This window comes from Girardinichthys multiradiatus, chromosome 24 (assembly GCF_021462225.1).
Source record: "Girardinichthys multiradiatus isolate DD_20200921_A chromosome 24, DD_fGirMul_XY1, whole genome shotgun sequence".
Lineage (NCBI taxonomy): Eukaryota > Metazoa > Chordata > Actinopteri > Cyprinodontiformes > Goodeidae > Girardinichthys > Girardinichthys multiradiatus.
In genome coordinates this window covers 19,438,642-19,461,869 of record NC_061816.1, presented here as the reverse complement: position 1 = coordinate 19,461,869, position 23,228 = coordinate 19,438,642, and the positions used below count along the sequence as shown (strand labels likewise).

At 42.0% G+C, this 23,228-nt stretch overlaps 1 protein-coding gene across 5 annotated transcripts in view; it reads right to left on the bottom strand.

The window, feature by feature from the left end:
• The window catches only part of dmd (dystrophin), a 361,839-nt gene that overhangs the window by 55,753 nt on the left and 282,858 nt on the right, over positions 1-23,228 (bottom strand). For all 5 annotated transcript variants that reach the window (XM_047355828.1, XM_047355826.1, XM_047355823.1 and 2 more), the window contains 14 exons: positions 22,691-22,813; positions 16,413-16,585; positions 15,191-15,326; positions 14,419-14,594; positions 14,133-14,280; positions 13,725-13,850; positions 12,645-12,794; positions 12,435-12,533; positions 12,028-12,127; positions 10,576-10,745; positions 10,293-10,410; positions 9,992-10,203; positions 9,738-9,892; positions 8,546-8,735 (listed from right to left, as the gene is read on the bottom strand). In XM_047355828.1, coding sequence (XP_047211784.1) covers positions 8,546-8,735; positions 9,738-9,892; positions 9,992-10,203; positions 10,293-10,410; positions 10,576-10,745; positions 12,028-12,127; positions 12,435-12,533; positions 12,645-12,794; positions 13,725-13,850; positions 14,133-14,280; positions 14,419-14,594; positions 15,191-15,326; positions 16,413-16,585; positions 22,691-22,813 — 2,076 coding nt within the window. The remainder of the gene's footprint in view (positions 1-8,545; positions 8,736-9,737; positions 9,893-9,991; positions 10,204-10,292; positions 10,411-10,575; positions 10,746-12,027; positions 12,128-12,434; positions 12,534-12,644; positions 12,795-13,724; positions 13,851-14,132; positions 14,281-14,418; positions 14,595-15,190; positions 15,327-16,412; positions 16,586-22,690; positions 22,814-23,228) is intronic.

Genomic DNA, 23,228 nt, shown 5'->3' with positions numbered 1-23,228 from the left:
ATGACCAGAGAAGAGCTTCACATGAATCCAAGTGGCTCAACGACCTTCAGTGGGACACAGATGATAATTATCAAAATGAACTTTAACGCTAAAAATGACTGTTTAAAACATGCAATGTACATGACTGACAGTAAGTGTATTTTCAGACCTCTTAACTGTAATGTCCAGATTTACAAAAGAATGGAACTTGAATTTATGTTCCAACCTGAACTTGGTAGACCCTCCTACGGAGCATCCTGCAAACTTGCACCAAGAAGAAACTAGACGCTTAGACGCAGAGGGATTGCCATGTTTTCCTCTTTTCTTTTGTAACAAGCTCCCTGTGTGGCTGAATAAAAATGTCCTCTGTTTAAACGTGAGGGAGACTGTTAGAGATGCTGGAGACGAGGGGAAGGGAGGGTGAGCTGGCTGAACAGTAAGAAAAGAGACAAAGTTGGGCAGGGTAAGTTAGTGGAAACACAGAGGGGGTGAGGAAGAGATAGGAGGAGGAAAGAGGCAAAGAGGACATGAAAGCAAGAAGAAAACGATGAGTGAGCTCGTTTTCCAATTAAACCTTATCTGCGTGTGGCGTTGTAGCCCCGGAGAGAGTGTGCGCACTCTCTGGATGCTACAGCTGCCACAATAATTGGACACAGAAGACTATCTCAGTGCTGCACACAACACTGCCTGTTGGACTGACAGAACTCTTAATGTGTGTGTGTGTGTGAAGAAGAAATAAAAGCGGAAATTAGTGTTTCAAATTTCATTTCCAACATACTACATGCGAGTGTGTCTGAACTTTAACAATGCCAACAAAGAGAGTGTGTGAGAGCAGGATGAGGGTCAGAGTATGTCCGCTCCACAGACAGAGGCCACTATTCAACACCCACAATGCAGTGGGGGACATTTTTCCATATGTCTGCCAGGCTGTGAGCGACCAATGAAATCTCTTCATGCTGCCTTATCAGCATTGCTGTCATACCAAGCAGGGCAGAGAGTTTTGCAGCCGTTTTTATTTTTTCCTTTTGTTGCCTGACTTATTAATCAAACACTGGGCTGGGGTATGACGACATTATCTTCTGAGATGGTGTTTGATGTCAAATTATCAAATAAATTGTATGAACTCCATAAAAAAAAAAAAACAATTCATAAAAAGGCTTCAGTGAAACAGTAACAGTTTTCATGTGCCCACTGAAGAAAAACATCTCCACAACATGATGCTGCCACCGCCATGCTTTGCAGAGAGGATGTGTGAACAGGGCTATGTGCCATATTTTGTAAGTAGGGTAAAATAATTTTGAATTTTGGTCTTATCTGACCAGAACACCTTCTTTCAACAAGCACAACAAATAGTTCTCCAAGCAACAGATTTCTCACCTGAGCTTTGGATCCCTGCAGCACCTCTAAAGTAATTATAGGCCTCTTGGCTGCTTCTCTGATTAATGCTCTCATTGCCTGGCTTATCAGTTTAGATGGACAGCCATGTCTTTAACATGCTAAACTGGTATTTTCAGATGATGAACTGAACAGATATGTGTGAGATGTTCTAGTTGTGATATTATTTTATAACTCAACTCTGCTCCACAACTTTCACCTCAACATGTCTGCTGTCTTCCTTGGTCTTCATTAAACTATGTCTCTAATAATGTTCTCTAACAGACTTTTAAGGCCTTTAAAGAAGAGCTGGAGTTATACTGAGTTGATTCAATACTGAAATAAATTATATTTTAACGTCCGTTATTGTCCGTAGTAGTGGAGTTTATGAAGCAGATAAATATGCTGGCTGGTACATAAATGTTATTGTTGGGACCTACAGCCATGGATTTCCACATTAAAACTCCGGTACATCCCCTCCTTGAACCACCACCTTAACGTGGTGGAGGGGTTTGAGTGCTCAAATGATCCTAGAGGCTATGTTGTCTGGGGCCTAAATGCCCCTGGTAGGGTCTCCCATGGCAAACAGGCTCTAGGTGATGGGTCAGACAAAGAGTGGTTCAAGAATCCCTCATGAAGAACAAAATATTGAGGCACGTGACGTCGCCCGGTATGGCGGAGCCGGGGTCCCACCCTGGAGCCAGGCCTGGGGTCGGGACTCGTCGGAGAGCGCCTGGTGGCCGGGTTGCTCCTCGCGGGACCCGGCCGGGCCAAGCCCGAATGAGAGACGCGAGGCCATCCCCCAGTGGGCCCACCACCTGCAGGGGGAACCGTGAAGGACCGGTGCAAAGAGGATTGGGTGGCGGACAAAGGTGGAGACCTCAGCGGCCCGATCCCCGGATGCTTAGGCTGGCTCTAGGGACATGGAATGTCACCTCGCTGGGGGGGAAGGAGCCTGAGCTTGTGCGGGAGGTCGAGAGATATCGACTAGAAATAGCCGGGCTCGCCTCCACGCACAGCGTGGGCTCTGGAACCCATCTCCTTGAGAGGGGTTGGACTTTGTTCTACTCTGGAGTGGCCCACGGGGAGAAGCGGCAGTCTGGTGTGGGTTTGCTTGTTGCCCCCCAGCTCAGCCGTCTCGTGTTGGGGTTTACCCCAGTGGATGAGAGGGTCGTATCCCTGCGCCTTCGGGTTGGGGAGAGGTCTCTGACTATCATTTCAGCCTACGGGCCGAGTGGTAGTGCAGAGTACCCGGCCTTCTTGGCGTCCCTGTCGGGGGTGCCGGATAGTGCCCCTCCCGGGGACTCCATTATTCTGCTGGGGGACTTAAACGCCCACGTGGTGAACGACAGTGACACCTGGAGAGGCGTGATCGGGAGGAATGGCCTCCCCGATCTGAATCCGAGTGGTGTTTTGTTATTGGACTTCTGTGCTAGTCACGGTTTGTCCATAATGAACACCATCTTCAAACATAAGGGTGTCCATCAGTGCACTTGGCACCAGGACACCCTAGGCACGAGGTCGATGATCGACTTTGTTGTCGTATCATCAGACCTTCGGCCGCATGTTTTGGACACTCGGGTGAGGAGAGGGGCTGAGCTGTCCACTCATCATCACCTGGTGGTGAGTTGGATCCGCTGGAGGAGGAGAAAGCCGGACAGACTTGGCAGGCCCAAGCGCATAGTGAGGGTCTGCTGGGAACGCCTGGCAGAGCCCTCGGCCAGGGATGTATTCAACTCCCACCTCCGGAAGAGCTTCAACCAGATCCCGGGGGATGTTGGAGACATAGAGTCCTAGTGGACCATGTTCTCCGCATCTATTGTCGATGCGGCCGTAAGGTCTGCGGTGGCTGTCGCGGCGGCAATCCCAGAACCCGGTGGTGGACACCGGCAGTAAGGGATGCTGTTAAGCTAAAGAAGGAGTCCTATCGGCTGTGGTTGGCTTGTGGGACTCCTGAGGAGGCTGACGGGTACCGTGAGGCCAAGCGTGCTGCGGCCTGGGCTGTGGCAGAGGCAAAAACTCGGACCTGGGAGGAGTTCGGTGAGGCCATGGAGAAGGACTACCGGTTGGCCTCGAAGCGATTCTGGCAAACCGTCCATCGCCTCAGGAGGGGGAAGCAGTGCTTCGCCAACACTGTTTATAGTGGGGGCGGGAGACTGCTGACCTCGACTGAGGACATTATCGGGCGGTGGAAGGAGTACTTCGAGGATCTCCTCAATCCTGCCATCATGCATTCCGTGGTGGAAACAGAGGCTGGGGACTCGGGGTTGGACTCTTTCATCACCCAGGCTGAAGTCGCCGAGGTGGTTAAAAAGCTCAGCGGTGGCAAGGCTTCGGGGGTGGATGAGATCCGCCCTGACTACCTCAAGTCTCTGGATGTTGTAGGGCTGTCATGGTTGACACGTCTCTTCAACATTGCGTGGCGGTCGGGGACAGTGCCTCTGGACTGGCAGACTGGGGTGGTGGTCATAAGAAGGGGGACCGGAGGGTGTGTTCCAACTACAGGGGGATCACACTCCTCAGCCTCCCTGGTAAGGCCTACGCCAGGGTATTGGAGAGGAGAGTCCGACCGATAGTCGAACCTCGGCTTCAGGAGGAGCAGTGTGGTTTTCGTCCCCGCCGTGGAACACTGGACCAGCTCTATACCCTCTACAGGGTGCTCGAAGGTTCATGGGAGTTTGCCCAACCGGTTCACATGTGTTTTGTGGACCTGGAGAAGGCATTCGACTGTGTCCCTCGTGATGCCCTGTGGGGGGTGCTCCAGGAGTATGGAATCGGGGGCCCTTTACTAGGGGCCATCCGGTCCCTGTACGAGCGGAGCAGGAGTTTGGTCCGCATTGCTGGCACTAAGTCGGACCTGTTCCCAGTGCATGTTGGACTCCGGCAGGGCTGCCCTTTGTCACCGGTCCCGTTCATAACTTTTATGGACAGGATTTCTAGATGCAGCCAAGGGCCGGAGGGGGTCGGGTTTGGGGACCAGTGGATTTCGTCTCTTCTTTTTGCAGATGAGGATCAGCTCCTCCAAGTCCGAGGCCATGGTACTCGACCGGAAAAGGGTGGCTTGTCCTCTTCAGGTTGGAGGGGAGTTCCTGCCTCAAGTGGAGGAGTTTAAATATCGGGGTCTTGTTCACGAGTGAGGGAAGAATGGAGCGGGAGATCGACAGACGGATCGGTGCGGCTGCCACAGTAATGGGGGCGCTCTGCCGGTCCGTTGTGGTGAAGAGAGAGCTGAGCCGAAAAGCAAAGCTCTCAATTTACTGGTCGGTCTACGTTCCTATGGCCTCACCTATGGCCATGAACTTTGGGTCATGACGGAAAGAACGAGATCCCAGATACAAGCGGCTGAAATGAGCTTCCTCCGTAGGGTGGCCGGGCACTCCCTTAGAGATAGGGTGAGGAGCTCAGCCATCCGGGAGGGGCTCGGAGTAGAGCCGCTGCTCCTCCACGTCGAGAGGAGCCAGTTGAGGTGGCTCGGGCATCTATACCGGATGCCTCCTGGACGCCTTCCTCGAGAGGTGTTCCAGGCACGTCCCACCGGGAGGAGGCCCAGGGGACGGCCCAGGACACGCTGGAGGGACTATGTCTCTCGGCTGGCCTGGGAATGAACGCCTTGGGCTCCCCCTGGAGGAACTGGAGGAGATGTCTGGAGAGAGGGACGTCTGGGCGTCTTTGTTGAGTCTGCTGCCCCCGCGACCCGGTCCCGGATAAGCGGAAGACGACGAGTACGAGTACGAGAACTCCGGTACATACTTTTCTGGAACTTTTCAAAATAAAGTGCATTAACCTTCTTCCAGCACAGCCAGGGAAGGGGATAACTGCGGACTTCCTGTGGCGCCATTACCCAAAATAAAGCACAACTCCTGGAGGGGAAGGAGGGTAGCAGAGGACTTCCCAGTGATGCCACTGCCCGTTTAAGACCCCCACCCTTCCCACATATTGCTCTCTTCCACACCGATGACCATCGGAGGGAACAAAGCGCGCTGATCTCTTTTGCTGGCAAAAAGACATAAATTCAACTGGATCCAAAGCCATACGATCATCGATCATATGCAAAGTTATCAAGGTAACGAACAGCTGGTTGACGGACCGAACGAGTCGCCCAGCTCTCCGGAGCTAACCTATTGCTCACAGAGCGAACGCAGAGGTTAGCTGAAAGCTAACCGCTTGTTGACTGTGGACTTTTATCCGAACTTCATCGCCCTTGGACAACGTTTACTCACCATGGTCAGAGGTTAGGTTTGGGCAGATTAACAGATAGGTTTAGGATGAAATGATCTAAACGTTTTCATGTTATGAAGTTTTGTTTTGTGGAACCTGGCTATCTTTAGCGCTAGTAGGCTAGCTACGGCACGCGCCGGTTCTGTGTTCTTTGTATGTTTTAAAGTTAAGATAAACTTTATTTAAAGGGTGGTTTTAAACAGAACATTGATCATAACACGCCGTCCGCGCTTATGCATTTTAACCCTTTTATTAACCCTGGTATTTTAAAGGTATGTGTTGATTCTGGTGGTAAGCTCTCCGCTTCTTTGTTAGCTCAACAGCTAACCGGTAAGGACACATGGTAGCACTAAGACTATTAAACAGAAAGGTGGTTGGTTTTCAAGCTAGTGAATAATCGTCCCTGAACATCATTTACTAGATTTGATAACTAAGTAAACACCATTAAGCCCCATTTCTCCAGAAAGATTTGGCTCTTTTCCAAAATACCCCTTTTATAATCTTTCTTCGAATATTATTTCAATAACTAAAGGCAGCTAATGAGACACCGATGTGAAATGGTCATCCAGGAGGTTGGTTTTATTCAGCAGATCATTCTTTAAAACATTATTTTATTAAAATAATATTTTATCTGATCTTGCATTGTGAATGGTTGTCTAAACGTTTGCTGATTATTGCTTAAGTTAGTTCCAAGACTAACTTAACTTCATTTCCAGATTCTTCAAGATAATCCTTGGTTCTCAAACATAAACATTGCATGGTAATGTTGCATCACTCTTTTTGGTCATGATTTCCAATTATCTTTAATCAACTTGTTGATATTGTACATACCCCATTAGTCTTCATTATTCTTTCATTCTGCTTGGTAGTTTAGTTGGATTGTTTTAGCATGGTATAGAGTTTGTTAATTGAAATATGTTTAACTTTGAGTTGACTTATTTTTGTTAATAAATTCTTGTATTTTAAAAATTGTGTGAATTCATTCCATGTGTGTGCATAGTTTATGCTGTTCAGTAATGTCAGAGCTTGGCTCACACCTTTCTATCTTGTCCTAATACCATCGCCTTAATGGAGCTGGTATTCACAGGACAACCCTTAACAGACCGAAATATTATTTGATAAAATATTAAAATATTAATATTAAATATTACATAATATTCTCAGATCTATATTTACAACATTATTAAACATTTGTTTACATATAAAATTGCCAAATCAGTACTTGCCAGGATAATTCACACATTGTATCACATGATCTAGGAATAAAGCAGATAAATATAAAGTGAAACTCATATAGATTTATTATACACAGAGCAGACATTGGAAGTGTTTGTGTTCGTCTTGATGATTATGGTGAAGAACTAATAAAAAAGTCCCTCATTCAATTTCTAAGAAAATGTGAATGAAATTTTATGTTAGGGCCCACTGGATCATGGGAAAGATGAACGTAACCTAGACAAAGGGTCATTGCAAAAGAAGCTTGTTGTTTTAGATGCTGCATACAAGCATATAAATGGAAAATTGAGTGGAAGAAAAAGGTGCAAAAGCCACAGGATAGGTTGTGCCTTAAGAGGGTCCTAAAAAGTTTAGTTAGACTGTAACTAGTCAGTCTCTCCATGATATAGGTGTATCCAGGAAATGGACTACAACTGTCACTTTCCTTGTCAAGCCACTCCTGAACCAGATACAACATCTGAAGCACTAACAATGGACTGGACTGTTGCTCAGTGGTCCAAAGACCTCTTTTCAGATGAAAGTTTCCATTTCATTTGGAAATTAAGGTCCTAGAGTCTGGAGGAAGAGTGGAGAGCCACAGTATCCATGTTGCTTGAAGTTCAGTGTGGAGTTTCCACAGTCAATAATGATTTGAGGAGCCATGTCATCTGATGGTGTTGGTCCACTGGGTTTTATCAAGTCCACAGTCAGCGCAGCCAAAAGTACCACTACTTGGTTTAATGACCATGGTATCATTGTGTTTGATTGGCCAGGACAAAGGCCTGACCTAAATCCCAAAAAGAATCTATAAGCCGCAGTAAGGAGGAAGACAAGAGACACTAGAGACAACGATGCAGAGGGGCTGAATGCTGCTATAAAAGCAACCTGGCTTCTTTGATAGCTCAGCATAGCCACACCTCCATACCACATTGCATCCATGCATAAACTCATGCGAAAAGAACCCCGACCAAGTATTGTGTGCATATTCTGTACAGTACATGGACATAGCAAGGCCAACATTGCTATATTAAAATTGTTGGTCTAAATAAAATCTTTAATATTGAAATATTCCTAAGAAACATAATTTTTTTTTTTTTTATCAGGGATGAGACTAAATCAATTAAAATAAATATGAGTTCAATGTTACTCTGAATAGAGAAAAAAGAAAAGAGAAAAGACGCATTAGAAAGTCGCTTAGCTAAAGGCGTTCTGCGCCATGCTGTCCTCGTGAAAACAGCTTGCTCTCTGCCCACACAGCTTAAAAGCTGAGTGCTTCTACATTATTCATGCAGAGACCATTTTTATATATAAACACAGGAAATATGTTACATTAATATCCTGACTCAGCGATGGAGGAAACATAAGGGAATCAGTCATCACCTAATGACTGCTGACAGGTGTAGTGAAAAACACAGATAATCCTGTTACACTGGTACCTGGTGGAGGGACAAGGATATGAATCAGACAAGAACTAGACCATGCTGGCTGGAGAGCCAAAACTCAGTTTGGTTTTGGTTTGCAGTTATGTTACAAAAGAGGAGAAACATGTTAACTTCCTGTTAAGATCCTCCACTGGAAATGTTCTGATTAACATATCGAACTGCAGTGAAAATCATGCCTTTAATAAGACAGTAAACCACCAGGTCATTGAGTTACATCTTAAATGTATGTGACCTGAAATCCCCCAAATGGGATCAGCTGTCTGTGGAGCAGGATTATATGACTTAATGAAGAGGATGTGTGTGTTAAACTGTCCTACCTTCCACTGAGCCAGCAGCCTCTTGGCAGCCTCAGGCTGCTCCTGCAACCTCTCCTTGTTAGTGGCATCTATTAAAACATTGCAAGTGGTCTCCGCCTCCATCAGCCAGCTGAGGAACTTCTCCAGATCGAGGTAGAATTGCTGGAGCAGCTTCAGACCAGCTTCCACAGCTGCCTCTCTGTCCGAAACTCTAGATATGCAGACGGATGTTAAGGATTTAAGTGATAAGGGAGACCGATGATGAACTGAAGCATTATAATAAACTCTATGATCAGGTTTAACCCAAATGAACCGAATCCTGGTCCGTTTTCTTTTGCATGGCTTGCAAAATGCAGCAGGTCAATTTGCCCCTTTGTTGATTATTTTCATGGATTAATAGATAAACCCTCAAATTCCATGTGTCATTTAAAACAAATGGATATTATCTGAAAACTTGACATTACTCTCATTACTCCCAACTATTTTGGTTCTGATCTCAGATTGGGCCAGTTCTTATAAAAGATGACCAACAATAAAGTTTGGTTTTCTAAAAGTACACTAGAGTTGTTAGATAAGACCTATTTGTGAAGGGCTGTTTTATTAAGTTAATGAATTGGGTTTACTCTGATAGGAAGTATCATGTCTGCTTTCTGTCCTCCCGTCAAATTGTTTACCGTAAAATCCCTGAGTCAAACTGCACAATGGTAGAAGGGTGGACATTTTTTTCTCTCCATTTAAAAATAAATGAGACAATTAAAGTGGAAGTGTTTAAACCAAAAACAAGTAAAAAAAAAACAAAAAACAGGATTTTAATCAAAAGCTTTCAGTTTTGTCACACATCTGTGTAAGAGCTGTTACCTAATGGCAACATTTTGAACAACTATTTCTCTTCAGTGAGGCTGAATCTGTAGCCAAGGTCCATTCCTGCCTTCCAATAAGCCACCTTCAGGTCCCTAAAAAGCTCCCTATAACCAATGTTTGCCAACAGAAGTTACTATGGTTATTTTGTTTTAGTGGTAATAGCTTTGCTTAAAATGGGATCTTGCCTGCTAACCAACCTTTCTTTGTTTAAGCGTGCCAGCTTAATCAGTCACACAAATTAAAATTTGAGTGATTTTAATTTAGAGATTCAAATATCCTGCAACATGCGGTCTGCCAGATCTTCCAGTCTTCTCGTAACCAAACCCAGTATTAATGTGGGCTGTGCAGTTACCGTTTGTTGATGTGTGTCCACGTGGCCAGCATGTTGTCATTGACCTGGGTAACTTTGTGCGTGTCGTCGTTGGCGTACAGCGTCAGCAGTTTGTTAGCCAGGGCGTTAGTTTCAGCCACCTGTCCGTGCCACTGCTTCAGTTCCTTCATGAAGAGCTGCAGAAGAAAGGAAACCCAATAGATCATCCTATTTTTCATATGTGAGAGCTAATCGTCCAACATTCATGCAGACAGCAAATTAATTTACAGGCCCACCCTCAGATCTGTGTGTTGTCTCCTCAACGAGTCTGCAGTGTACGTGATCTCCTGCCACGATTCCAGCCTCCCACTGGCCTGTTTGAGAAGATAGTCCACTTCCCTCTTTGCATCCAGCCAGTTTGTGGAGTCCTGCAGCATGTTGAGGATTTGTTTAAGCCTGTCAGAGAGTTTGGTCTGGGAGTCTTCCCAGTGGGTCTGAAGCTTGTCAACTGAAAGTGGAAGAAAGAGGAAATACTAGAAGAACAAAGCATTTTGCACAAAAATCCTCTGTCGATTTGTGTGGGTGTGTGTTCCTTACTGCGTTCAGTAATAGCATTGCGCGTGTCCTGGTTGCTGGTCTTATTCTTCAGATTTTGTGCTGCTGTTACTTGTTTCTCCAGGAGGGGGCGACGCTTGTCGAGCTCCTGCAGAGATGCCTGAAAGCAAGCAATGCAGTTCATGCAGCTCAATTTCACATTTGAAAAAAACAAAACTAATCATGCAAAATTGTTCTTATTGAGCCATCTAAATTATGCACCTGTGTGGATGTTCGGTCACTTAGCTTGAGCACAGCTAACTTTGAACTGCTCTAAGACCCTCACCTTGAGCTGGCATATATTTTCGTTGATGTCATCCAGGTCAGCGACCACCACTTGCTTGTTTTGCACCATGTTATCCAGCATCTTGAGCCAATCGGTGAGCTCAGCCCAGGATTTGTTAAACTGCTGGAGTGCGGCAGACTCAGCCTGGGAACTTCCTATCGGGGCTTCATCTGGAAAGAACACATGATATTAGGGAAAGTTTGCTGAGTTAGGAAGTGCTACAAATATCCGTTAACTACCGACAACATGACTCAAGACATTTGATGTTTGATCTTATCTACTTCGTTTTGCTTGTTGATATAGCACCATCCCAGCATATCAGACCTGTAGTTCAGTATAATGGAAGGCATATTAAAGGCAACATTATTTTGTGTTAAAACTATTATAGCTGTTGAAAACCAAGTGACAAACAGACAGGTCAGGGAGAAAGTTGTGAAGAACTTTGAAACAGGATACGTTATAAAACAATATCCCAAGCTTTAAACATCTCGTTGAGCACTGTTCAATTGATCATGCAAACGAACATGTGTCAATGGCAAACCTACCAAGACACGGCCACCCACCTAAAATGACAGGTCAAACAAGGAGACCGTCAATGACAGAAGCAGCCAAGAGGCCCATGGTAACTTTGGAGGAGCCACAGAGATCCACAGCTCATGTGGGAGAATCTGTCGGCAGGACAACTATTGGTTGTGCAATTAACAAGTCTAGTGTTAATGGAAGAGTTGCGAGAAGAAAGTCATTGAGAATTCAGGATTTGCCACAGTATGGGGCACAGTAAACATGTGGGAAAAGATGCTCTGCCCAGATGAGACAGAAACTTAACATTTTGCTCTACGTTGCATTTTGCTCTCCATCAACTCAAAGTTGATGGGAAGAAGGACGGAGCTAAATGCAGAGCAATCCTGTAAGAATAACCTTTTAGAGGTGATGGCTCACCTTTCAGCAGGACGACCATAAACGTAGAACTAGAACTGCAATGGAGCAGGCCAAATCTAAGCAAGTTCATGAGTTAGAATGGCCTAGTCAAATCCCAGATCTTATACTTATCACAAATCTATGAGAAGTGGCGTTCACCAATCCTCTTTTTCTAATCCAGCTAAGCTTTTGAGCCATTTAACAAAGAATGGGGAAACAATTTGGTCTTTAGATGTCCAAAGCTGGTAGAGAAAATGTTTTTCTTTTTGTTGGTGTATTATTTAAAATCCTAATAAAATTCATTGAAGCTTGAAGTTGTAACGTGACAATCTAAGAAAAGCTCATGTTTAATTTTAAACGACAGTGTAGTAAATGAATGATTTAAAACCATTCACATTTGTTCCTTCATCTTTATTCATTTGCACCTTTTCTAGCTAAATAACTGCTTGCGGCAGAAGTTTTTTCTGGTGATGAAAATTGATTGTAAATGCACTACTACAAACTTACTCATCTGCAAAAGGAAAAACGACTTACGAGCTTTTTTGGAGACGTAAGCAGCAGCCATCCTTTCCTTATGCTGCTGCAGCAGCTCTAGAATAACCGTCCAGTCCTCCCTTAGCTTCGCATATTTCCCCTGCCACACATAGAGATGCACACACAAAGCAAGTCACTGCTAACAAATACAATCAAAGGGTTCGATTCTGAAACTGCGAGTTTTGTTGAGAAGTTCAGCAGAACGTTTTCAAGTTTGATAGGAGTGTTTGCCTTTGATCTTTTAAAGTAACAATATGAGACATATTAATGATGAAGGTAATCGAAATTTGCTGGAATCTTTAAAGAAAACCTGGTGGTGAGATGAAAGAGATGAATGTGATGTTTAATTCTTTGAAGGGTGGATCAGGTGAACTAAACTTCACATAATAAGTTCAGCTGTTACTCACCTTGTCCAGCCATCCTGGAGGAGTCTCCTTGTACAGCTGATTGGCTCGCTCCAAAGCAAACTCCACTTCTGGCTTCTTCAACTGAACGTCCTCGATGAGCTGTTGCAAGGGTACATCACCTGTTTCAGCTAAATTCAACACGCAAGCTTTTGCTGTTAAAATAATATGATTTATGGTAAATATTAGTAAGAAAAAAAGAAGTTGCTGCACATTAGGTGGTGGTTCCTCTGGACTCTGCTCCAGCTTGGTTCTGGTGCTTGATGCCCAGGCGGATAGGTCCTCTAGCTGACCCTGGAGCTTCAAAAGCTCCTTTAGTAGACCTTCAATCTCCAGCTGACGCTCAGGTAGAGCTTTGGACACCTAAATGAAAACTCCTTTATTGAAAAAGTGTTTCGACAAGACATGGTAAAAAAATAAAACAATAAAAACTACTCCTACTTTCAAAGTGAGTATTTTATTTTATCAGGACATGAGAAAAATGATCTGGTCTTTACCTCCTAGGATTTAAAATTAAAGTAGCAGCACAAGCATGGTGATGGAGGGGTAATGATCTGGGCTTGTTATGCAGCTGAGGACTGGGGCAGTCACTGATTCCACCATAACTCTTGTATGCCTCTTTGCCACTAGCTCCATTTAGCCCGGCTCAACTCCACTCAGCCTGCTTTGCGACTGTTCCCATTACTGTTTTTTCTGTATTGGTACGTACTGCTCAGCCCTGGTTGGACTGAGTAGGTTCGACCGGGGCTGAGGAACTACATGTAAAGTGAACAGACTGCTGTTCACTGATTGGCCATGGGACCAGGAGAAATGAGAAGGTTTTCACCAGGGTAGTGCAGGGAAAAAGAGGAGAGAGCAGGCAGAGAGCAGCTGCCTGTAATCAGACTGCCTGCATCGGGTCAAACAGAAGGAAGACCCGCTAAATCCACGGAGCAAGAATAATTTTCCCAATTTGAGTTTATTGAATGATGACGATATGAAATCCTCGCAATCACTAAACCAAAGAACAGAAAAAGGGTTTACTTTGTTCTTATCATGACCCCATAATTAAAAATGTCCTTTATTTCAGTAATTTTTCATTACACACAAGAAAATAAATGTTCCTCTTATGCACATAAATCTACATTTATCTAAAAAATGATCATTAGAATACTGGACCCGAATTTTATTTAATTACCATCAACTTTAAGTAACCTTTCTGCTTTTCCAGCTGATGGTAAAATCCACATTCGATGTAATAAATGATCTCCACAGTCCAGCAGGACTGCTGTAATACCAGCAGTAGTTGCTTACTTGAGCCCAGCGAGTGTTGATGCCCCTGATGTCTTTGTGCTTGCCAGCAGGAAGGGTTAGCATATTTTGCCTGGCATTCAGATTCTCCACTGCCAACTTCTTCCCGGGAAGCTCCTCCACACGTGTCTGAAACACGCAAAACATTCATTACAAGTGCATTTTGCAGCTCTTACAGACCAGAACCGTAGCCTCTGGAAGGCAATAAACATTTATAGACCTACAAACAAATGCATTATATGTTTTTTTAAATCTGGATGCCACCAGTGCTATGATACTACACAGATACAACTCCATATTCTACGTGAAGCAAGTATTTAAAGTATAAAGCTTCCTGGCCATAATAACTTGGAAACAAGAGAACATCATTCTTTACATGATCTACTTTTTTTTTTTTTTTTTAAATGGTACCTGGACTTTGCTCAAAGTGTCCCTGATGTGCTGTGGTTCTGGAGGCTGCAGAGGGATGGCCAGCACACCCTCTGCTTTATCCAGCCAGCCCAGCATGGAGCCCATGTCCTCCTCTAGCTCTGTGGCAACTGTTCGTGCCTCAGCAGACCTGCAGAAAAAACAATAAATACAAGGTTTCATCTGTGTAGTGAGATGTTATTGACTGGGTGATTCTAAAACTATAGTTGTGAGAATTTGGATGGATGGATGAATGGACGGATTACGTCTTGTTAGGAAGAGACCCCACCTCCTCTTACGCTCCCTGAGCTCCTGGCAGACGTTGGCCCAGCGAGTGTTGAGTAATTTAAGCTGCGATCTGAGGCGTAAGGCATCATCTGGTGTGCTCATCTGGCTGATGCCTTCTCCTGCAGAGTTCACTCTGCCCAACACCACCTCCTGGAGAGGTATATCCTCCACCAGGTCCTGTGGAGAGACAAACACACACATCAAGATGACCTGCTTCTCTATACAGATATAGGCACTTACATGTAACTTTAACTTCCCACTGTGTTTTATCATGTTCAAAACAAAGTGCAGCAATGTGTAATATGGACCATAACCTCTTGGGAATGTTTCTGACCACTTTGTTGAACGTTTGCAAAAGGGCATGTTGAGGCAATGTTGCCACCTAAGAGGTTGTGAAAAAGTTTTCAGGAGAGGAAGGGGAACTTCCCAGACTGCGTTGAGCAGGATTGCTTTCACAATTTAAGTTCTGAACTAAGGGAACCGGGAACATGTTTAGCAGATACCCAGTGATGCACATATAGTGATTTTACAAAGCTGTTACTTTATAGATGAATAGCTACACCTGAACTTGAAATGAAAATTTACCTGATTTGTGCTTTTAACAAAAACTACGTTTTCTTGCATTTATGTTTAGACATAATAGTCAAAAGAGTAAAAAAAGGTTTTATTTGCATATTTATGATTTTGCTCTATTCCATATTGACGTTTTAACCTTTAGGTTACTGCAGTCTGTGCACTGAGTTAAAATAGAGAAAAGGAGGATTCTGTGTTACCCTGAGTTTCTGTCTGTGGGCTGCTGGCTCAATCTCAGACAGTTTCAAAGTGCTCTCGGCATTGTTCAGCCACTCCTCCAATGCCTTATGATCCAAGTCAAACTTCTGCCACTTGGAGCTGCAGTCCTTCCAACGCCTTAAGGACACATGAAGAGACAGACCAGAGCAGATGGGTGATATTTCTATACATGGTAAATAACCATAGAAACAAGTGAGTACAAATTCAAGCAGTCATAAGGTTTTACACACCAGGACATAATAAAAAATCTCCTACAGCCAGGATATGATTTAGTAGCTCCTAGAACCACAACTAACACCAAAAACTTGAAGCAATCTTCTGAATAAACCTCTCACAATGTTTTTGGACAAGTTTTGATTCACTCTTTTGTTATAAGTTTTCAAGGTTTGCAGTAGTTGTCTACATACAGCTCTCCTACATCTCCACCACAACAATCAATCAATCTAAGATCTGGACTTTGACTGGGCCATTGCAACACCTTGGTAACTTGCTCATCCATTCTATTGTAGATTTGCTGCTGTTTGAGATCATTATCTAGTTAATTATCCAGTTTCACTGTCACACAGGTTGCTTCAGATTTGACTCTAGAATACTCTGGCATAAAGAGAAGTTCATGGGAAAATGAGTTACCATGAAGTACTTAGATCTTGTGGTGGCAAATAATCACCCTTTCCTTCTCCTAGTGTGTCTACAGACCACTGTTTATCTAGATAAACTAGCATGTTTTCATGCAAATCTAAATGTGCAGCTTTTATATTAAATACATTTTTTTATTTGGATGGCAACTCCTATTCTGAGTAGCTACATCAAAATTTCCACAAATCTGAATAGGCTGCTTTTATTTTGAAAATATGCTTTTACTGCTTTTAATCACTTCTGTCACTTCTCTGAGTAGCTACATCAACAGTTGCCTTCTGTTGTTATTGTTGATGTCTTCCCTATTTGGATTTTGTTCCAAATCTGTATGCTCCAGAGCATCAAACTGCCAAAATCTCTCGTTTAAAAGACCAATAATCAGTTCATCAATGCATCCCATAAGTTTATCTCTTGTTTTATATCAGAGCAGTAATGCTTAATTTATGCATTTAGTCTTTTACTTTTCCATACCAAGTTCTAACCTGGTATGACATGTTTTTCATCTTAATGCGAAACCTGTGAGCTGATCAAGGATACATTCCCTTTGTGTTTTATCTTTCCCCTTACTTCAGTCTGTCTTTGTAGAGCTTGTTCAGTTTTTCCCAGTTATTTTTGAGTAGGGAAACTGTCTCCTGAACCCTGTGGCCCTCCAAAGGTCGAGAGCCGGTCACCATGTCTTCTCTGTGGGCAAGTGCTCCTTCCACTTGGTCATGCAGTTTGTCAATGTTCTCCTTCACATCCTGTATATGAGGAGGCACAGATAACACTTATTTAACATTAGAAGGACTAAAGCGAATAGACTATTAAGTGTGTAAATATAAAAAAAAAAGACCATAAAGCTCCTCAAAGAACATCTGTTTATAGTCAAGATACTACAGTTGTGTTCAAAATCATAGCAGTCCAACTAGACTAACCACATCAATCATGGCAAATAATTCACTAGAGTCATAGAAAACCAACAGAACCAACATTCAGTGTATGCATGCTGCTGACTCTGTGTAATTAAATAATTGATTAACAGAGGGGTGTTCAAAAAAATAACAGTGTGAAGTTCAATTACTGAGGTATTTCATTCTGTGAAGAAACATGTGTTTATCAGGTGGCCTTTATTTAAGGATAGCACCAGCACATGTTGTACATGCATCTCTCTGAAAACCTGACAAAAATGGGTCGTTCCAGGCATTGTTCAGAAGAACAGCGTACTTTGATTAAGACATTGACTGGAGACGGGAAAACGTATGACGTAGTGTAGAAAATGATAGGCTCCTTAGCTAAAATACATCGAAAAGCAGAACCAAAGATGTGGAAGAAGTATAAGACTAACATTGGAATGAATTAGTGCAAGCGCGGTGCTAGCCATTTTGGTGCCGTAAACGCAAATGCTTTGTGGTGCCACCCCCTGTCCCGGAAATAAACAATAATACAGTTTTTGTCAGTGTGTCTTTCTTTATTTACAAAATAACTTCTCAATATTAAGGCCTGTCAATCGATAATATTTCCATCACGATTAGTCACATTAATGCCCATGGTTAACTCACAATTAATTATAAATTAATTGCAGATTTTTTTGAAAATATTCTCGATTACCATAACAGAATACTTGTTGTTTTTATAATATTGTTTCAGGCATTGGGGTTGACACATGTCCAATATACAGGGGTTGGACAATGAAACTGAAACACCTGTCATTTTAGTGTGGGAGGTTTCATGGCTAAATTGGACCAGCCTGGTAGCCAGTCTTCATTGATTGCACATTGCACCAGTAAGAGCAGAGTGTGAAGGTTCAATTAGCAGGGTAAGAGCACAGTTTTGCTCAAAATATTGAAATGTACACAACATTATGGGTGACAAACCAGAGTTCAAAAGAGGACAAATTGTTGGTGCACGTCTAGCTGGCGCATCTGTGACCAAGACAGCAAGTCTTTGTGATGTATCAAGAGCCACGGTATCCAGAGTAATGTCAGCATACCACCAAGAAGGACCAACCACATCCAACAGGATTAACTGTGGACGCAAGAGGAAGCTGTCTGAAAGGGATGTTCCGGTGCTAACCCGGATTGTATCCAAAAAACATAAAACCAGGGCTGCCTAAATCACGGCAGAATTAAATGTGCACCTCAACTCTCCTGTTTCCACCAGAACTGTCCGTCGGGAGCTCTACAGGGTCAATATACACGGCCGGGCTGCTATAGCCAAACCTTTGGTCACTCATGCCAATGCCAAACGTTGGTTTCAATGGTGCAAGGAGCGCAAATCTTGGGCTGTGGACAATGTGAAACATGTATTGTTCTCTGATGAGTCCACCTTTACTGTTTTCCCCACATCCAGGAGAGGTACGGTGTGGAGAAGCCCCAAAGAAGCGTACCACCCAGACTGTTGCATGCCCAGAGTGAAGCATGGGGGTGGATCAGTGATGGTTTGGGCTGCCATATCATGGCATTCCCTTGGCCCAATACTTGTGCTAGATGGACGCGTCACTGCCAAGGACTACCGAACCATTCTTGAGGACCATGTGCATCCAATGGTTCAAACATTGTATCCTGAAGGTGGTGCCGTGTATCAGGATGACAATGCACCAATACACACAGCAAGACTGGTGAAAGATTGGTTTGATGAACATGAAAGTGAAGTTGAACATCTCCCATGGCCTGCACAGTCACCACATCTAAATATTATTGAGCCACTTTGGGGTGTTTTGGAGGAGCGAGTCAGGAAATGTTTTCCTCCACCAGTATCACGTAGTGACCTGGCCACTATCCTGCAAGAAGAATGGCTTAAAATCCCTCTGACCACTGTGCAGGACTTGTATATGTCATTCCCAAGACGAATTGATGCTGTATTGGCCGCAAAAGGAGGCCCTACACCATACTAATAAATTATTAGTATGGTGTAGGTGTAAAACCAGGTGTTTCAGTTTCATTGTCCAACCCCTGTATGTCTTTTATGCAAATGCATTTTTATTAGAATTGCATAATACCAAATATGACAATTACCAGGAATATTCTACAGATATATCTATAAAAGGTCCTTTCACAAAAAAATGTGCGAGAAGTACTTTTATGCCTATACTTCCACACAAGGTAATTGTGTTTTTCCTGTCATGGAGGAAAATTAAAGACACAGGATAAAATGAGGAAACAAAGTACAATGAATGAATAGGGGTGTACATAACTAGGTCTCATCCTATAAAGTCCTGTTAGAATAAGACTTATTTTTTAATGATGTTTTCGCATGTATTTGTTTGATGGAAACCCCTAAAAAACAAAAAAAGGCCTGACTTTACAGAGGAAAATAACCCATATGATTAGGACCAGTTTTGTTTTCCTGAGAAATATTCATTAGGAGGAGCTCATCAAAACCAAAGATCCCTAAACTCTGCAGAACTTCTCTATATTATTTTAGATTACCGGTCTTTAACACTGTTGTTCAGAGTAAATGATTTTGAATTAGGACAGATATAACAGGCTGAACATGGGATCATTTTTCATGTCTTTGTTGCTTTTGCATTTATTATTTTTCATGTTTTTCGTTTGTTCAAATATTTTAAGTGTTGCTTCAGTAGATAACTGCATGTGAAATGATGCTTTGCTACATTTGCTTTTATTTAAAACAGTAAAAAACTCCAAAGGTTGTTTCTGCTTCTCTCCCTCTTGGCCAAAACTGAGGGGCGGCCACAGCTGCTCTGAGCGCCCCAGTAGGAGAGGTGGATAGGAGGCGGGACAGAGTGGAGCTGTCTCCTCGACTTTTTAAGAAAGGGGAAAATATGCTGAAACAGAAAACGAAATCCCATTCAAACTACAGGTCAGACAGGCTCCAAAAAGTACCGAAGCATATATATAAAAAAAAATAAAAAATCAACAACATTAAAAGGAAATTGCGTTAATGAAGATTTACCTGTTGACAGTCCTAGTTGCAAAGTTGTTTCAACATTATTTGATAATGTGTTGTTTCACATTACCAAGCCATTTTCCATTCATCAACTCATGACTTTGTTAAAGTATCACCTGCAGCGTACTACTGGGAGGTGGGGGAGGGGGGACCACGTTAGAGACTGGAAAGAGTTCCACTCTTTTCTTGAGGAAATATTTTTTTTTGTATTGCTTATATCTAATAATATGCTATACTCATGTCTTTATTATGGTTTAAATATTTATGATGATTTTTCACGAGCCAGATTTTTTCGGTGCCTTATGCGCAGTGCGTGATGCACGTGGGCGAGGTGGCGGCGCTGGACTGAATAGTCAGTATAGAAAAACTCAGCCAATGATCAGCTCCAGGGTGATCAAAGAAGGTCTGAAGTTAACAGTAAGTACTGTGACAATTAGAAGATGCCTGTGTGAAGCTATTGGCAAGAAGCCCCCTGCAAAGTCCCACTGTTAAAAAAGGGAGGATACAATTTGCCATAGAACACATTACCTGGCAAAAGACAAACAGATGAGCCCCACAGTCAACTCTGAAGACAGTGAAGCACGGTGGTTCAAGCACCATGAAATGGGGATGTTTCTCTTACTATGGTGTCTGGCCTATTTATCACATACAAGGGATCATGGATTAATTTGCATATATAAAATACTTGGGAGAGGTTATGTTGTCTTATGCCAAAGAGGAAATGGCTTTGAAATTAGTGTTTCAACAAGACAACGACCCCAAACACCAGTAAACAAGCAGCATCTTGGTTCCAGACCAACAAAATCGAAGTTATGGAGCGGAGAGCCCAGTCCACGGACCTTAATCCAATTGAAAGCTTGTGCAGTGACATGAAAAAATGCTGTTTCTGAGGCAAAATCATCCCAGGCTGGAATACCTGTTCACAGTTGCAAGAAGTTGGTTGCCTCCACACAACACAGATGTGAAGCGGTTCTCAGAAACAACTAAATATTAGTTTAGTGATTCACAGGAATGATAAATCCTAAAGTTTTTTAGTTTCCAGAAATATTTGAGTTTGTAAAGACGAATGCAGCCACTGCTATTTTGCTGAATAGTCCACAGTAAAGTGATTAAAAGATCGATACATTTTTTTTCATGGTTTGATTTAGAATATAATGTGCAGTCTTCCCAATGCATGAAAATAAAAGCTATTCTATTTTAGCTTTACTCACGTTTTCAAACACACTGATATTATTTTGAACTCAACCATATGTTGTTGGCAAGCTTTGTAGATACAAACCTGACAGTCAGTCATGTCATGAATCATCATGATAAATAATAAAGTATAGTTTTGATCAACAATTTAAAATTATTAAAATAGATCATGTTTTATTTATTTATTTTTTAGCAGTTTTTAATATGGTTTATGGCTGGGTTAACAGATGACCATAAGATTGGTAGAAGGGCTTCCATTTTCTACTATCCATTTGCCAACCACTGTGTTGCTTCCCACAAGGGCATCTTTTTAAAGTTTGTGGATGACACCAGAACATGTAAAAAATATGTTTGATAAAAATGATTTCATTACAAAAATATTACAATCATATTTAATAAATTTGAACATTGGAAAGTTCATTCATTTCAGTAACTTAATTCACCAAGTGAAACATTTTAGAGATTAATTACACAGATAGCTGTTTTCAAGCATTAATTTCTGTTAATTACGATGGATTCCTGCTTACAGCTGAGGAAAACATAATCAATAAAAAGAAAAGTTTTTAATACAGAAATGTAGGCTTAATAAAAAGTATGTTTAATACCTGCATAAAGTCTGGTATTTTTAAAAGGTACTTTTAATCTGAAAAACAAGTCTCATTGGAATGCATATTCTCATTTATTTTATGACTGTGTACTTTTTGTAAAGAACAACAATGTATGTTGTCATAGAATATGTTAAAAAATATTACAAATATAGACAATAAATATGTTAATCTAGGATCTCAACAAAACATTTGCTGTTGACCATGCAATATTAGCAAAACTGTAAATATATTGTTTAAGAGGGGTAGCTTTGTCTTGGTTAAAAGGTAATTTAAAAAATGTCTGTTCACTAAAACAAGAGATTTAAAGGTAAAAGTTTTATATAAAGGTCATCAAGGCTCAGTTTTGGGATCAGTGTTATTTGTTTTTATATTAATAACTGCAAAGTTTTTGTTTGGAAACTGGAAAGTTTTATTTTTTGCAGACAACACAAATCAATTTTGTTTTGGAAAGGACATCTATATCACAGACTGTGAAGAGAGACGCATTTAGTGAAAGTGCTGGCTTGATAGTAGTAAATTAACTTTAAATTATAGTTTTAAAAAAATCCCAGGCAGTTTTGTTTTTTAACAAAACCCTTCAACAATATTTTAACAAACAAAACGTTGAAAGAATATATTGAGATAGAGTTTCTTTCATAGATACTACATTAGTGCTATTAAATTGCATGAATGTATAAAGTGAAAGCTTTATTATCTCAGGCCTCAGTTTATGTCACCATATGTAACTTATTGCTTGGGGTTGTTAGAAACATGTAAAAATATTAGCAATTCAGGTTTTTAGTCTTCAAAAGAGTTGTGAATAAGGTTAATTTTTGAGAACCAGCTATTTTTGTTGAGTTAAACACATTAATGTTTTCAAACTTTTCTAAATTATATCTAGAGAAAAACATAAGTGACCACCTGCCAACATTCAGAAATTGTTGAAACTATTAGATGTTTTTTGTTTCCATTTTACGTTATCTCTAGTCTGAAATAAATAAATACTTTGAAAAGATTCTAACGGAAATAAAAAACTTTTTTAGGAGATAGAAGAAAAAACATTCAATACAAGATGCATTTTATGCATTGCTTTGATAAAAAATGTATGTGTATTGTTAATATTCAGTGAAATACTGTTTATTTTTTTCCAGACAGGAACTCTGAGGCAGTGCTGACCTTCAGGCAGTGCTCTTGCTGGGGCAGGTTATAATACGCTGCAGGCCAGTATTCAGGAGAGTTCAGCTTGAAGTCAGTCTCCGACACCGAACGAAGCAGCGCCTGGAGCTCCGTCAGGTACTCCTGGTTACACACCCACATACACATGCAACAGTGCACAGAGCACAGAGGCCGATCAGAAAAAAGACAGAAATGTTAGGACTCCAAAAATAGATAAATGTGTTACATCATACTTGGTATTCTCTGGACAGGTAACTCTTCATAGCAACTAACATTTTCATCTGAAACCCATCTGGGACCTCATTGAGTTCACATTTAAAAACAATATATAATAACTACCAGACCTGCAATGCACGATAAGCATATTTTTATTGTTTTTAATAATACAAATGTAGTAAAATGTTAGATACTATTAATATTCAGCAGTGGTCGTCGCATGACTGGCCGCCTGGGCAAGCACCTCCTTCTGCAGCCTCTCTCAGTTAATTAGAATGCAGGACATTATGAGATGAGAGCAAGTCTTCCTTATCTGAGAAGC